At 38.6% G+C, this 17,500-nt stretch overlaps 1 protein-coding gene across 3 annotated transcripts in view; it reads right to left on the reverse strand.

Annotated features, from left to right (window-relative positions):
* The window catches only part of LOC125046010 (ankyrin repeat and SOCS box protein 13-like), a 108,268-nt gene that overhangs the window by 87,983 nt on the left and 2,785 nt on the right, over positions 1-17,500 (reverse strand). For 2 of the 3 annotated variants that reach the window (XR_007116615.1, XM_047643597.1), the window contains exon 2: positions 5,267-5,831. The exons of the other annotated variant lie outside the window; for it this stretch is intronic. Coding sequence is in view for 1 of the 2 variants with exons in the window: in XM_047643597.1 (XP_047499553.1) it covers positions 5,267-5,282 (16 nt within the window). In the remaining variant the exon portion in view is untranslated. The remainder of the gene's footprint in view (positions 1-5,266; positions 5,832-17,500) is intronic. 3 annotated transcript variants of the gene reach the window in all.

A 17,500-nucleotide genomic window follows, 5' to 3' on the forward strand; every position in this document is an offset into this window, starting at 1 on the left:
ATATATATTTATATCAAATTTATATATATGAATATATATGTGTGTATATATATACACACACACATATATATATACATATATATATATATATATATATATATATATATATTTATACTTATATGTATACATTTATATTTGTATATATATATTTCATATATATGTGTGTATGTATATTTATAACATATATACATATATCTATATATATACATATAGATATTTATATATATTTATCTATATCATATATATATTTAAATATAATTTTTGAATATATGAATATATGAATATATGAATATATATATATATATATATATATATATACATATGTATGTGTGATATATAATGTTTATTTATATATATATATATATATATATATATATATATATTATATATATACAAATATATATATAAATATTATATATCATATATATATAAATATAGATATATATCATATCATATCATATCATATCATATCATATCATATCATATCATATACATATGCATATACATATACATATGATATATATATTATATATATTATATATATTATATATATATATATATTATATATATTATATATATATATAGATATATATATGTGTGTGTGTATACATACATATATGTATATATATATATATATATATATATATATATATATATATATGTATATATATACATATATATACCTATATATATACTTATATATAAATAATATATAATATATATGTATATATATCTATATATATGTATATATAGAGTATATATATAGTATATATATATATATATATATATATATATAGTGTATATATATAGTGTGCATATTTAGTATATATGTAGTATATATGTAGTATATATATATATATATATATATATATATATATATATATATTATATATATACTATATATATACTATATATATACTATATATTTATATACTATATATATAATATATATATATATATATATAGTATATATATATATATATATAGTATATATATATATATATATATATAGTATATATATATATATATATATATAGTATATATATAGTATATATATATAGTATATATATAGTATATAAATAGTATATATATAGTATATATAGTATATATAGTATATATAGTATATATATAGTATTTATATAGTATATATATAGCATATATATAGCATATATATAGCATATATATAGTATATATATAGTATATATAGTATATATATAGTATATATATAGTAATATATACTCTATATATAGTATATATATAGTATATATATATAGTATATATATAGTATATATATAGTATATATATAGTATATATATAGTATATATATATATATATATCATTTACATATATTTGTAAAGTGTGTATGTATATATATATATATATATATATATATATATATATATATTGAGACTGAAGCTTTCATTTGCCTTCATGTCTCTTATTGCTGTATACGCTCCTACGGATGTATATAAACTTGAGGTGAAAGAGATGTTTTACGCCAAACTTGCATCTGTGGCAGACAGATGTCCTCGGCGAGATATTGGTATTGTTCTGGGCGACTTCAATACGAGATGTCTGTCGGTCCTCGTACCTCAGGAGCTGATGCTGGCAGCGAGAATAGCCTCATTTGCCGTGACTTTGCTAGGTCCCAGAAATTGAGGATTTCTGGCTCCTGGTATCAGCGTTCTGACCCGCATTGTTGGACTTCGTACAGCGGTTCGGGTAGTGTGGTCAAGGAGATCGACCACATCCTCATTAGCACTCGGTGGAGGATCCTCCAGAATTGCAGGGTGTATCAAAGTGCCGAGTTCTGTGGAACTGATCATAGATTTGTGGCTACTCTCTGGGTCTACTTTAGAATCCCCCGTCGCCCAAATGAACACCCTAGGGTGTTTCATTTGGACAGATTGAGGGAGGACGAGTGTGCCCGGGGGTTTGCCGAGGCTATATCTGGTCGTCTCACAGCACTCGAGGACCTGACAGACCCTGTTCTTATGTGGGATACCTTCAAGCGTGAAATGCTTGATGCAGCTCAGGAATCCATTGGTGAACGCCCAAGAACAAGACAGAATTCCATCTCGCAGGAGACGCTGGAAGCCACAGATGCTTGTTGTGTGGCTCGATTGTCAGGGGATCGTAACTTGCACCGTTCTCTGGTGTGCAGCACTAGGTCACTGTTGAGAAGGGATAAGGAACAGTTTATCAGTAATCTTGCAGAGGAGGTCGAAAGCCATTTCTTAGTAATTGACCTACGTCCTGCCTACCAAGCCCTGAGAAAGCTGAACTCCAAGCCCTCCTCACAGACGACTGCAGTCCACTCAGCAAGTGGCCAGATAATCTCAGATCCTGATGAGATTTGTGTGTGTTGGGCTGAGTATTTTGAGCAGTTGTGTAAGATTGATCCACCAACAGTTAACATGGATGCAGATAATGTTGAGATTCCTCTGCCAGACCCACCCATCAGCGAGGATCCACCCTCCCTGACTGAAGTCAGGGGGGCGATCTCCAAGCTGAAGAGTGGTAAAGCAGCAGGTGTTTGTGGCATCCCAGTTGAATTGTTAAAGGCTGGTGGAGAACCTATGGCAAGGGGCTTGCATGCAGTCCTGTCTGCCATCTGGCAAACTGGTACCTTTCCCACTGACCTGCTGAGGGATGTGGTCATCCCTCTCTGGAAGGGGGAAGAGGATCAGTGGGACTGCAGCAATCACTGAGGCATTACACTACTCAGTAGACCAGGCAAGGTACTCGCACACATCCTACTGAGACGTATCAGAGACCACCTGCTGAGGCACCAAAGGCTGGTGCAATCTGGATTCACTCCTGGTAAGTCCACAATAGACCGCATCCTGGCGCTACGAGTCATTAGAGCGCCGTCATGAGCCTACATCGACCTCAAGAAGGTGTTTGACACAGTGCATCGCAAATCACTCTGGGAGATCCTGAGGCTAAGAGGAATTCCAACAAGGATTATTGGACTAATAGCAAACCTGTATACAGGCACTGAAAGTGCTGTAAAATGTGGTGGGGGCCTGTCGAGTTTCTTCCCTGTTAGTTTAGGTGTGAGGCAAGGCTGTCTTGTCTTGCACCAACACTTTTCAACACTTGCATGGATTGGATACTGGGTAGAGCTACTGTCCAAAGTCACTGTTGAGCAACACTGGGCAATATCAAGGTTACAGACCTTGACTTTGCTGATGCTGTTGCCGTTCTCTCTGAATCTCTGGAAACCCTAGTGGCAGCTCTTGATGCAATTAGGAATGAAGCAATGCCCCTGGGGTTAGAGGTCTCCTGGACCAAGACCAAGATGCAGGATTTTGGGGGCCTACTAGGAGACCCTGTGCAGTCGGTACATGCTTGCAGTGAAAACATCAAAGTCACAGAGAGCTTTATATAGACCAGGAAGTCAGTAGATGGATTGGCCTGGCAGCAGGGGTCATGAAATCTCTCGACAAAGGTATTTGGAGGTGCCTGTACCTGTGCAGCAGGACCAAGTTATGTGTTTTCAAGGCCCTGATACTGCCAGTTTTACTCTATGGTAGTGAACTTGGACACTATCTTGTGCTCTGGAATCCCGTCTTGATGCCTTCTGTAACAGATCCCTGCCCCGGATCATGGGGTACAGTTGGCGGGACCATGTGTCCAACCAACGGCTGCACCATGAGACCGGTACAGGACCTGTTACTTGCACAATCCGTGATCGCCAACTCAGGCTATATGGCCACTTGGCTCGACTCCCGCAGGATGATCCTGCCCATCAGGTTGTCTCTGTCCGAGACAACCTTGGGTGGAGGAGGCCTGTGGGACAACCGAGAAGATCGTAGTTTGGGCAGATCGATCAAACATGTCGTGAGGAACTAGAGATGGGCCGGGCCCCTGTCTGGCGGCTCGCCATGAGAGACCCTCATAGGTGGAAACGAAAGGTGAATGCGGCTATGAGCCCCTGCCGGCATTAGCCCCAAAATGATGATGATGATGATGATGATGATGATGATGATGATGATATATATATATATAATATATATATATACATACACATATACATATGTATGTATATATATATACACATATATATGCGTATGTATATATTTATATGCTTATTTTCCCAAAAGCTAGGGTAAATAATATGATACTATCTGATAAGGTCACATTTGATGGACAACCCTGATATTGACCCTGATATTGCCAAATCCTAAAAAATGCAGTAATTATACTTTGTTTCTTTATAAGTGTTTCTATTACATTTTCAAATGTACTGATGATGTTCCCTGCTGCAAGAGTTTTTTCCATGCACAACCATGTTAAAATCCAGCGAATATTCTAGGTTTTACAAAGGAATTGTGCTACGTATGTCAAATGGTGTCCATACCACTAGGGGTTTAACTAGATATGGACATTGAATGTCATCTGTATCACTGGAAGGGTTAAATGGAATATGTAAGTCCCCTAATTATTTCCCTTTTAATTATTACATCATGTAGAATATATAATTTTCTTTAAAATCATAGCATGTATTAATCTCAGCTAAGTTTATTTTTTTATTTTGTTTTGCTTTCACTTTTTAAAAATTAAGTTTTTCCCTTAATTAAGATAACCAATTTCTTGTGCATTTCTCATTACCCTATGGGATGGGCAATTTTTTGAGATGGCTTGACCAAGCCATTGTTTTCTAAAGAAAATGGGTCATACTCTCATCTTCATATCCTAGAATAACTAGTTTAACTTATCTATGAAGCAAAATATTTGGGAAACAAGGTGTTTGTATTTACATTGAAATGCAATAACTTAATATTTATTTTATAAGTTTAAATTTTCCTTGCTATGGATGTCTTTAGCCAGGAATGAAAGCTTCTCTCTCTAATTTCAACTGCTATTGTTGCATTTCTTGTGTAAATAAGGTTGGTAAATCAAATTGGGAAAGGCAAGTTAATGATAGTACCATATGAATAGTATTCTTACATCACTCACAATGCCCTAATTGACTAAATATCTTTTTGTTGCACTTTGATAGATTTGATCAGATTTTGTTGTGAAAATGATAATTAATTTATGCAAAAGTTGTAGAGAATAACTTGAAAATTAAAAAGCTTTTAGGAGAATACAATTAGAGAAAAACTCTAATACCTTAAAGATATCATAAAACACCATTAAATATCACAATGAGCTATACAAAACACAGATGATTACCAAAAGGAAATCCCATTTTGAATGTCCTTCCGATATTCTTCTAAACATTTACACTATTATTTTTCTATTATCATATACTTACTTGAGTATTCTTCCATGTTTCTTTTACTTTTACAGTTGTAATTTCACTTCCTCAGCAGGTTCGAGTTCACAAGCAGAGTTAATGATAAAGGATTTCTGAGTTAACTTCTTTCTTGTACAGTCACTTTTATGAATGAAACAGCTATCTGCTCTTCTAACTCAATAAACTAATCAGTTTCAATTTTTTGCATCCACAAGCAGTTGCAGTACAATGCTATAAACATTATTTCTAGCACTAAAACCAATAGTCAATTAGAGCAAGCACTACTTTTATTAGATATCATATGTTTTCATAAGAAATAATTTATCCCTCCTTCTTTCTTTCTCTTTTCCTTTAATGGCGTTCATAAGGAATCTCCTCTTCTTTATTCTATCATAGGGTTTAAGACTTTTTATGTCTATATTCCCTAGATCTTGTTTCCTGAAATCTTCTTTCTGTTGTTTGAAGGTTTTCTTGTGTTACTTATCAGTTAGTTCCTTGTATAATGATATCTATTTTCTTAATCTTTGTAAGACCTTCAGGTGTCTTCTGATGTAGTACTTCTCAGCCAGAGGAGGATTTTTTCCTGTAGTAAGTAAAGGAATATTTGGATTAGTTATTCTTTTAATTTTTATTATTGCCTCTAATAGTTTGTTTTTATCAGGGTGAAATCTTGGGCACTGTAGTGTTAATCTAATTAACTTATTTATTGAAAATTTTCTTTCGTGTCAACATCTAAGGTCATTAGCAGCATATTCAAAATATGGTGATAGCGTGAGGCTTGGGGACAAAGCCTCCAGGTAAGGAAGTGTAATATATCAATATGTCAAGTCACATGTCACTATGATAAATTAGAGTAGCAAAAAGGTTTAGGAATGAGTTAATGATTAGGGTAAAGTTATTGGTTGAACAATACTAGAGGGTGAAGAGGGTAAAGAGGGGGAACTGATGGGGTATAGTATAATGTAAAGATTGTTAGAAGGGAAAGAGTTATGGGAACAGGGAGCATTATGATAAAAGTACTGTAGTGAAAATGGTAATAATGAGTTTAACAATTAGGATAAGTGGACAGAACAAGAGGATGAAGAAAAAGAAAAGGAAAGGAGGAGAGGAAAAGACCATGCAAAATTAGTTGTTGTGAGGGCTGAGGACCAAGGCAGGTGTCACCCCCTTCACCCCCCCCCCCCCCAATCAAGCAAGGTATTGGAGGGGTTGTAGTGTTAAATGTCTGATTGTTTCTTTTGGATGTTGGCACAGTTTTGGTTTGTCTCTAGTTTGTCTGTGTAGGTGTTTTCTTAATCTTATGTGTTTTGTCAGGATTCTTGTGAGGCATACCTCTAATTTTGTTTTCTGATCTAGACTATGGCTGTGGGGTATCAATACTGTCTTTGAGGTGATATTTTTTTGTGATCAGTTTTATTTAACTGTTTTTCCCAATGCCTTTGCTTTTATGTCTTTTATTATGTTGGGCTGTGGAATTATCTAGTTCATTTGCTTTCACTGCTGCAAGGTCTGCAATTTCCAAAAATACTTTTTTGTTCTGGGACCCTTTACACTACCATTTTTGTTTTGTTTTGTTAAAGTATAAATTCTTTTTTTTACATATGTGACCCATTTCTAGTTTTTGGGTCTGTGATTCTGTAAGTATTAACATTGCTGAGAGTGAATCTGTAAAAATGACGGTTTGTTAGTTTGTTACCTTCTATGTAATTTAATTCTTGCTTTACAATTCAGCTTCTATGATTTACAGACTGTTGTTTCTTTTGTTCTATATAAATGGCTGCTGATAATGATTAAGGTTCATTGAGATATTTTGTATTTATTAGCATTCAAAATTGTATTTTAATTTCAAAATTGCATTCTAATTATTTCATATGATAGTTTAATGGTTAATGGTTAAAAGCAACATGAATGTGCTAGACATCTAAGGTCATGTAGCACTATAGTAAATGGTAGTGAAGGGTGGTTGAGTTAGTGATTAGTTGTCAAAGTTGGGCAAAGGAATTGACGAGTAAATGGGTTAAGGTTGGGTAAGGTAATGTATAGGGGTTAGATCAAGTGAAGGATGTATATGCATTTGAGGAATGAAAACAGGTTGTCAAAGCAGAAAGTGTGAGAAGCTGTGGGAGGGATCACGAAAAATCGGTCCAATTTGGCTGGGCTAAATAGATTTAAGAATTTTGTAGAGATGGGGGTAGTAGAAGGACGGGGGCATGTGGAAGAGGGAGTAGTGTTGAGGGAGGTAGTGTTATGGGGAGGTGGACAATAAGGTTGTAAGGTAGTAATAAGGGAGGATGGGGTAGTTGATGAAGAAGGTTGTGGGGGTATAGTTATTAAAGTTGAGCATGTTGGGAGTAGAAATGTCTCCTGGGGTGTTGATTAGGGTGGATACTGTAGTAGTCGGCATTGAGGAGGGGGTATTAGTTGTAGTGTTCAGAGCCGTGGTCAAAGGAGAGCCTGGGGTCAGGGAATCGGGCGAGTTTGAATTGGTGGAGCTATTTGATGAAGAGGCAAGCCTCATTGCCTCTAATAATGGTATGGTTAATGGTTAATGGTTAAAAGCAAAATAAATATGCTATCTAATAATGGTATAAAATTGTTGGCCATGATAAGCCTGGAGTATGTTGGGGAGAGAAACAGTCCACCCCTCAGGGTCCCTTGAGGGGTAAGGGCTAGACAACTAAAGCAGGGGAATACCGTGCCCATGGCTTCCTCAGGCCGTTCAGGACTGGCACAAAGTCAGCCTTTCATCCTTTCAGCACGGCTCTCACACCTTAGGAAGTGGATAGTAGAAGGGGTTGGTGAAGGGACAGAGACGAAAAAGTAGGAGGGGAAAAAAAAGACCATGCAAAATTTGTTGAGTTGAGGGCTGAGTCCCAAGGTTGGGGAGTTCCCCAGCATTGGGTCCCAGTCTCCGCCTCCTAAGCCCCCCCACGACAACAACGGGCAAGGGATTGGGGGGGTTCATATGATAGGTCTTTTGTGAAATTGGCCATAAAATTTGTTATGAATTTGTGTGAAATGTCATACCATGGTGGTATTGCAGTTATATTCAGTACCTTATCTATATATATTTTTTTTTTTTTTTTTTTTTTTTTTTTTTTTTTTTTTTTTTTTTTTTTTTTCATCCTGAATCCAGGTTTTATCTTTGTTGTGGTTATATTTCTGTTATTTTTAATTATTTTTTTTCTATTACTGGCATATTCTTTGGATTTGCCAGTATTTAACTAACTGAATGCATGCCATTTCATTTGTTCCTTGTGTTATTGGGGGTTAATGGTTAATGGTTAGAAGAAATAAATGTGCTAGACATCAAAGGTCATACAGCACTATGGTAAAGTATTGTGGCAAAAAGGGTGGAAATGAGTTAACGATCAGGATAAGATGTGTTAGTTGTCAAAAGTTGTACAACACTATAGGATAGAATATTAAAGAAAAGGGTACAGAGGGGGAGCAAATGGAATACAGTGGGGATTTGTAAATGTGGATGTGGTTACAGGTATAGGGCGATCAGGTCAAATGGAGAGTACCTGAGGAAGGGAGAGTAACACTGTATGGGGAAACTGCAAAAGAGAGATTATTAAACAATCAAAGGGAAATACTGTAAGAAATGACAATTGTAGAAGTAAAAGAATCCTGGGGATGAAATAAAGGAACAGGGGAAGGTGGTGAAAGGGAGGGATCCACAGAGGGACATTGGGAGTCACGTGAGCATCTAAGTGGGGGTGTTAACCCATTCATCCCGGATTTATGTTCTGTCCCTTGTAGTTTTTTATGAATGTTGTTACATACAGAAGGCTCCACATGTGTTCAACCAGCAAGGAGTCTATCAACAGCCCTAGTGACCAATCCTGATTTCCCCATTCCTTGAATTGGTGGGAAAATGTGTTTTTCTTTTTAATACAGTTGACATCGATACTGTCATTATTGCTATTGATGTTATGATTTATTAAATTGTTATTAAAATCTCAATAACATTGAAGACAATGAAAGAATTCAAAAGACCCTTTCCAAAAGGAAAAGGATAAACAGGTGAGATACGGACGACTAATAACCAACTCCTTAGTGACTAAGCACTTGTAGAGCCATCGATGTGTAATTACAATAAATTAACTTTTATTATATTGGGCATGGCATGTATTCTTGTCATATGGGGTGATTGGGTTAAGGATAATGGGGAAGGAAAAGGGAATGGTGATACACATGGAGGAGGAGAGGATGGGGTGTTTTTTGGGTGAATAGGAGGAAGAGGGAACAGGTATAGGGCGATCAGGTCAAATGGAGAGTACCTGAGGAAGGGAGAGTAACAATGTATGGGGAAACTGTCCTTTACTGTTTTGTATGAATGATTTACATTTTAGATTTCAGCTTAAATAGTGTGAATTAAAATCTTCTATTACCAATTTTGAGTCATTTGTTTGTTCTGTGTTCTCTTCAGTTTCAATCTGGTTGAGTTTACTGCATTAGTAATATATAAGTAGAATATTCATCCAGTTGTTATTGTGACTTATCATTTCTTCCCATTACTTCAATTTCACTCTTAAGTATATCTCTTGGGTTTATCTATTTATATTGTCAATTACCTTTTTATTTAAAAAGCTATCCCTCCTCTAATTTGGTCTGGTCAGTCATATCAGGATTTGATAATGTTATAAGTCAAAAGTATCTTTGTTTTTCAACCAAGTGTCTCATAATGCCAGTGCATCTGGTTGTTCTTTACTTATTAAATAATTTAATTCTATGATTTTGTTTAAAATTGATCTATTGTGTGGTTCTCATTGGAAGTGCTGTGGTTGTGATTAAGGAGGGGTTTCAAATCATGAAATTGTTGATGGGCATTGTATTATCTGTGTTCAGCTGTTGTGCCCTTTTGTATGGGTGAATTCCCTACATCTGCTACATCTCATTTTGTTTTTGCATGTCTTTATTCCATGACCATACCTGAGGCATCTGAATGGTTAATGGTTAATGGTTAAAAGCAAAATAAATGTGCTAGACATCTAAGGTCATGTAGCACTATAGTTAATGTTAGTGAAGGGTGGTTGGGTTAGTGATTAGTTGTTAAAGCTGGATTAAGGAATTGGTGAGTGAATGGGTTAGTGTCGGATGAGGTAATGTAAAGGAGTTAGATCAAGTGAAGGATATATATGCGTTTGAGGAAGGAAAACAGCTTGTCAAAGCAGAAAGTGTGAGATTCTGTAAGGATGTCTGATAAGTTGGGATGTCTATGTAGGAAGGACGTGGGCATGACAATAGAATATGTGAGACTGAAAGAGGAACATTCGGAAACCGCAAATTTTGCCACTAACGAGGAGGACTTTGATATGGTCGGACAGGTAGGGATTCCCCACCTATGTAAACATTAAAGGGAAGGTCATGTCTATGGAAAGTAATTTTGGCAATGTTAATGGATTTCTTATTATTTCCTCTGGGAGGAATGGAGTAGCATTGTACATATGTTGCATCATAGTCTGTGAGACAGGCGATTAAGTCCTCTCCACAATCTGACCATTCTTTGTCATAGATTGGGCAATCTGTTGGGGAGATAGAGACAGTTCCGGTGCAAGTATTGAGGGTTGGATGAGGTTCTGTAGGGATGGGATTACCACAAAGATCAGTTAGTTTTGTTAATGCTATAGCTTGGTTTTCAGTTGTTACTGTGATGAGACGGGAGAGGTCGGACTGGCTACGGAAAGAGACTTTGCCTAGTTGTTTTTGGAGGCATTGCTGGAAGAGGAGGGTGTTTTTAGAGTAGGGAGCTGTGGGAGGGATCACGAAAAATCGGTCCCATTTGGCTGGGCTAAATAGAGTATTTAGGATTCTTGTAGAGGTGGGGGTAGTAGAAGTATGGGGACGTGTGGAGGAGGGAGTAGTGTTGAAGGGGGTAGTGTTATGGGGAGGTGGGCAATAAGGTTGTAAGGTAGTAATAAGGGGAGATGGGATGGTTGATGAAGAAGGTTGTGGGAGTAAAGGTGTTGAAGTTGAGCATGTTGGGAGAGTAGAAATGTCTCCTGGGGGTTGGTTGTTGATTAGGGTTGATACTGTACTAGTATGCATTGATAAGGGGGTAGTTGTTGCAGTGTTCGGAGCCGTGGTCAAAGGAGAGCTGGGATTGGGGCTATTTGATAAAGGGGCAAGCCTCATTGCCCCTAAGAGTGGGGTTACATCTTCATTATTGGCCATGATAAGCCTGGAGTATGTTAGGAAAAAAATAGTCCACCCCTCAGGGTCCCCTTGAGGGGTATGGGCCAGGTATGGCAGGGGAATACCGTGCCCATGGTTCTCTCAGGCCGTTCAGGACTGACATAAAGTCAGCCTTTCATCCTTTCAGCACGGCTCTCACACCTTAGGAGGTGGATAGTAGAAGGGATTGGCGCCGCGCCAAAACGCCCCGAGGCAATGATTCGGCTTGATGCACCGAATTCACGTGCTCAGAGTCGGCGCGCTGCCGCCGTTCGCCAGAGCGTAGAGTTTTTTTTAATTTTCTATACCCGACGCCATTGGGTTAACGCCTTCCCGACGGGTCACTTCTATAGACGTGAAAACAAACCGCTCAAAATGTGGCGTGCGGCTGTACGCCGCGGCGGCGCGAAAGCACTCCGAGGCGGTGATTCGGCTTGATGTAACAAACTCCCGCGCTCAAAGTCAGCGCGTTGCTGTGGAAGTTAACCATTTGCTCTAGTTAGAGCGATGGGGCAGTAGTCTTAAGGGAGGGTACCCGATTTATTGGGTTTCAGGAAGGGGAGGATAAGAGCTCACCAATGAGAAGGAAAATTTCCTGACGTCCATATGTGGTTGGAAATAAGGAAGGATAGAGAGGAAGATGGAAGGTGTCGGAGCATACGGTAATGAATACCATCAGGGCCTTCATGAGTATTGTGGCATGACTGTAAGGCAGCGTTGAGTTTAGAGGAAGAAATAGAAGCATTATAGGACTCAGCAGAGGATAGGGTGAAGATAATGGGGGTGTGTTCCCTGATGGTTTTAATAAAAGAGAAGTGGGGAGAAAGGTGAGAACCACTACTGACCTGGCTGAAAGTCACCCAGTTCATTAGCAACTTGGAGAGGATCAGAGATGAGAGTATCTTGAATATAAAGGACAGGGGCTAGATGGGGGGGATGTTTGCCTGATAGTTTATGGATCCGGTGCCAAACATTTGAGATAGATATAGAGGATATAATTGAGGATATATAATTTCACCAGCTATTTGTTTTACTGTTCCGGATTGTACAATGAAGACAGGTGGATGCTCTTTTAAAGGAGATAAGGGCTGATAATTAATTAGGGGTGCCTCGTTTGTAGCTGTAACTGTTCCAGGCTGCATGTTTTAAGCAAAGTGCTTTAGTGCAATCAGAATTCCACCATGGAACACATTTGGAGGTATAGGGTCTTGAGATTCGAGGAATAGCTGTGTAGGAAGCTCTTAGGACTGTAGTTCTGAAACATTGTATCATATCTGAAATGGATGAGAATTAGGATGGAGGGGTAGGAATACCAGAGTGAACTGAAAGTATGCCAGTTGGCTCTATCAAAGAACCAGTGTGGGGAGTTAGGTAGTGGTACATATGAAGTAGGAGAAAGGAGAACTGGAAAGTGGTCACTATAGGGAAAGTGGTCTAGAATGAAGAGAAGGGGAGCACAGAGAGAGGTCAACACATTAAAAAGATTTTGTGTGTATATCAAAGTGTGTGGGACGATCTGAATTAAGAATAATAAAGCCAGTTGTGGAGAGGAAGCATTCTAGGGATTAGCCATGGGAGTTGGTGACAGAATCACCCCAAAGAGTGTGGTGGCAGTTGAAATCACCAACTATGAGGAAAGGTGGTTGGAGTTGTGAAATTAGATTTTCAAAAGCAACCAAGTCAATGGGGTGGGAAGGTGAGAAGTAGACTGAAATCACTGTGATCCAGCAGCGAAGAAAGATGCAAATAACTGTACAAGGGACAGTGGTTTGAAAGGGAGTTATGACATAAGGTATTTCTGATAGATACCTATAGACGAGACATGAAGGGAGTGTGAGGATGAGACAAAATAGTAATTGGGAATTGGTATAGGAGGAAGTCTCCTGAAGCCATATAATGGATGGGTTATAAGAGGAAAGGATATGATGAAGGTCAGGTCTGTGAGAACGGAAACTGCGAATATTCCAATGGAGGATAGCTATACTTTAGTTGACTTATGAGTGATAATGGTTGCAGTATGCGTTGGAGACTTTGAAGGGGAAGGAACTAGGGGGTGAGATAAGGAGTGAGAGTGGTGAGGTGTTATTGTACCAGGAGGTAGAGGATCTGGGGGAGGGGATAGTTGTGATATAAGGGATTCATGTGTGTATCCAGAAGGGAGTGGAAGGGATAGAGGGGATAGCAGTTAATGTAAGCAGAGCTGGAGCTGAGGGGGATGGGCTGTGTTGGGAGGGAGTAGGAGTAAGGGGTGTAGGGTGAATATGAGTAGAAGGAGGATAGATATCGGCTGTCACTTTGAGTGTGGAAGGAGCGAGAGTTGTGGAATTTGAAGGTGGATGAGGGGTTTCAATCTCAGTTTAGGAACCGAGTAATAGTTTTGAATGTCTTCAAGAGTTTCTGTAACAGAGTTGGTTGGGGAGTTTTGTGAGACAAAGGTTTTCTTATGAGGGGGGGAAGAGACTGGTGTCTGAAGAGTAGAGGTAAAGGTAGGTGGAGGTGAGTATGTGGTAGGAGAAGGGGTGGTACGTTTAGTATGTCTGCTGCAGGTGGTGCACGGAGGGAGAGGGGAAGGTGTTAGGGCTGTAGTAGAGATTGGAGTATCTGGATTTAGAATGGCAATTTAGAATTACAAGGTTGGGCACATAGAGGGCTGTGGAACTGCAGCGTTTGGCAGGATGTCGTAAACGCCAAGAGGTTGATATGGTCAGACAGGGAGGGGTTCTCCACCAATGTAAACATTAAAGGGAAGGTCATGTCTATGGAAAGTAATTTTGGCAATGTTAGTGGGATTCTTACGATGACCTCTGGGAGGAATGGAGTATCACTGTACTGATATCGCATCATAGTCCAGCAAGTAAATCTTCTCCACAATCTGACCAATTTTTGTTATAGAGCAGTTTGCTGGGGAGATAGAAACAGTTCCGGTACAAGTATTGAGGGTGGGATGAGGTTCTGCAGGAATGGGGTTACCAGAGAGATCAGTTAAGAGTTGATAATACTATGGCTTGGTTTTCAGATGTTACTGTGACAAGACAGGAATGATTAGGTCAGCTACGAAAAGAGACTTTGCCTACTTGTTTTTGGAGACATTGCTGGAAAAGAAGAGTGAGGTCAGAGTAGGGAGCTGTGGGAGGGATCACAATAAATTGGTCCCATTTGGCTGGGGTAAATAGAGTGTTTAAGATTTTTATAGAGATGGGGGTAGTAGAAGAACAGGGTCATGTGGAATAGGGAGTAGTGTTGAGGGATTATGGAGAGGTGAACAATAAGACTGTAGAGTAGTAATAAGAGAGGATGGGATAATTGATGAAGAAGCTTGTGGGGGTAGAGGTGATGAAGTTGAGTATGTTTTGAGAGTAGAAATGTTTCCTAAAGGTTGAGTGTTGCCTAGGGTGGATACTGTACTTGTAAGCATTGAGGAGGGGGTAGTAGTTGTAGTGTTCAGAGCCGTAGTCAAAGGAGAGCCTGGGGTCAGGGAATCAGGAGTGTTTGTATTGGGGGGCTATTTGATGAAGGGGCAAGCCTCATTGCCCCTAATAATGGTATAACATCTTCATTATTGGCCATGGTAAGCCTGGAGTATGTTGGGGAGAGAAATTGTCCACCCCTCAGGGTCCCCTTGATTGGTAAGGGATAGACAACTAAAGCAGGGGAATACTGTGCCCATGGCTCCCTCAGGCCATTCAGGACTGGCACAAAGTCAGCCTTTCATCCTTTCAGCATGGCTCTCACACCTTAGGAAGTGGATAGTAGAAGGAGTTGGGGAAAGGACGGATATGAAAAAGCAGGAGGGGGAAAAAAAAAGACCATGCAAAATGAGTCGAGTCGAGGGCCAAGGGGGGATTGCCTGTCCCAAGCACTCTTTAGGAGTCCTGTATTATAAATTTTGAAATAATTATTTATTCAAGGCATTTGTTATTTTCATTGGATTTTAAAAATTTGATTTGTCTGATTCTCCAGTCAAGCTAATAAATACTACATGAGTTATTGGTTCTACTTGCTTGCTTGTTGTGGTGTAAGTTGTTGGTGGTTAAAAGTCTTCTAAGTTTTTGCCAGCTTTGCAAACTCAGGCAAGTTTAAGATCTGTTTTTTCTTCACTGTCACTTTCCTCTCTACGTTGTCTTCTTTCTTCTTTTTTAGGGTTTTAGACCATGATATTGTCTATATTCCCTGGATCCTTTTCTTCAGATTTATTTTATTGCTTATATATTACCAGCTATGTTTGTTCTAAGTAGAAATATCTTCATCTGTCACAGAATGTAGTACCTTCTAGTTGGTGGTAGATCTGAGCCTGTAATTAGATTTAAATTTGGATTATTGACTTTTATTTTCTTGAGGGCAGCTAGTAAATAAGTTATGTCTGAGTTAAATCTTGGACACGGTAGTATCAAATGTTGTTTCTTCTTCATGTCTGCACCATCTGCATGTAGGGTAATTTTCAAGGCCTTGTCTATGTAGGTGGTTTGGTCTGGTATGTTTTGTTAAAATTCTAATTAGGCTTACATCTAGTTTAGCATTTTGTTTACACCAGTTTCCCAATTCTTTTAGCTGATGATTTTAATTTCTTTTATGATGTTTCAGATGTCATGGGATATGCATATGAAATTCATTGTGTTGTGAGCTGGGGAAGGGGGGGGGGGGAGAATGCCCCTCAAGGTCTGGCTTGCCACCCCTTCACTCAACAAGGTTCAAAAAACTCAAATGTCGCCCATGGTTGTGAACTGTCTTTGCTGTTCAGTCTAAAATTTCATTACTTTTTATGTCTTTATGTGCTGATTGTAATATGATTTTATAATTTTGATTTGTTAGTGTATGTTTGTGTTTGTATTTCATATATCGAATGTTTGTTTTTGGTTTGTCATTCTTTAATGAGTATGGCTGAATTTGAATCAGAGAAAATTGCTGCTTTTATGGCTCCCAGAGGCTGTTCATGAATGATACAAAGCCAGCCTTTCATCCTTTCAGCATGGCTCTCAAACCTTAGGAAGTGGACAGAAAAGGATGATGAAGAAAAAGAAAGGAAAGGGAGAGAAGAAAAGATCATGCAAAATTAGTTAAGGTGTGAGCTGAGGTCTAAGGTAGGGGTAATGGTTAATGGTTAAAAGCAAAATAAGTGTGCTAGATATCTAAGGTCATGTATCACTATAGTAATTGGTAGTGAAGGGTGGTTGAGTGATTAGTTGTCAAAGCTGGGCAAAGGAATTGACGAGTGAATGGGTTAAGGTCAGGTAAGGTAATGTGAAGGGGTTAGATCAAGTGAAGGATATATATATGCATTTGAGGAAGGAAAATAAGTTGTCAAAGCAGGTGTGAGATTCTGTAAGGATGTCTGATAGGTTGGGAGGTTGGTGAAGGGAGGTACGGGTTGCATCAAAACATGGGCATGACAATAGAATGTGTGGAACTGGAAGAGGGACATTACATAGGGAACATAAGGGTGGATCAGTGTGACATCAGATAGGAGTGTGTTAGATGGGTATAGCCAATGCGTAAGCGGGCGAGAGCCGTCTCCCAACATCTGTTCTGATGATATGGAGCTGGCCAGGAGGAGATTCATAGTTTTGGAGGAAGCGAGAGTTGTAGAATTTGAAGGTGGATGAGGGGTTTCAGTGTTAGTTTGGGACTCGAGTATATAGTTTTGAAAATCTTCAAGAGTTTCTGTAATGGAGTTGGATGGAGAGTTTTGTGAGACAAAGGTTTTCTTGTGAGGGGGGGAAGAGAAGACTGGTGTCTGAAGAATAGGGGCAAAAGAAGGTGGTGATTGTGTGGTAGGGGAAGAGGGGGTGGAACGTTTAGTCTGTCTGTTGTGGGGGTAGTGTTGGGAGGGAGAGGAGAAGGTGTTGGGGCTGTAGTAAAGATTGGAATGTCTGGATTTAGGATGGCAAAAGAATTTGACTAAGGAAGGTAAGAGGTAGAAGAGGGGTTTTCTTTATAAATTAGATAATTTGTCAGTTTTTTTTATTTCAAATGTACACTCCACACTATTATCTTATTCATTTATCAAATTCATTATTTGTTTTAAAATTACGATGAAATCTTTTATTGTTTGTGATTGTTCTGGATTTGTGTGTT

Source organism: Penaeus chinensis, chromosome 38, assembly GCF_019202785.1.
Source record: "Penaeus chinensis breed Huanghai No. 1 chromosome 38, ASM1920278v2, whole genome shotgun sequence".
Taxonomy (NCBI): Eukaryota; Metazoa; Arthropoda; class Malacostraca; order Decapoda; family Penaeidae; genus Penaeus; species Penaeus chinensis.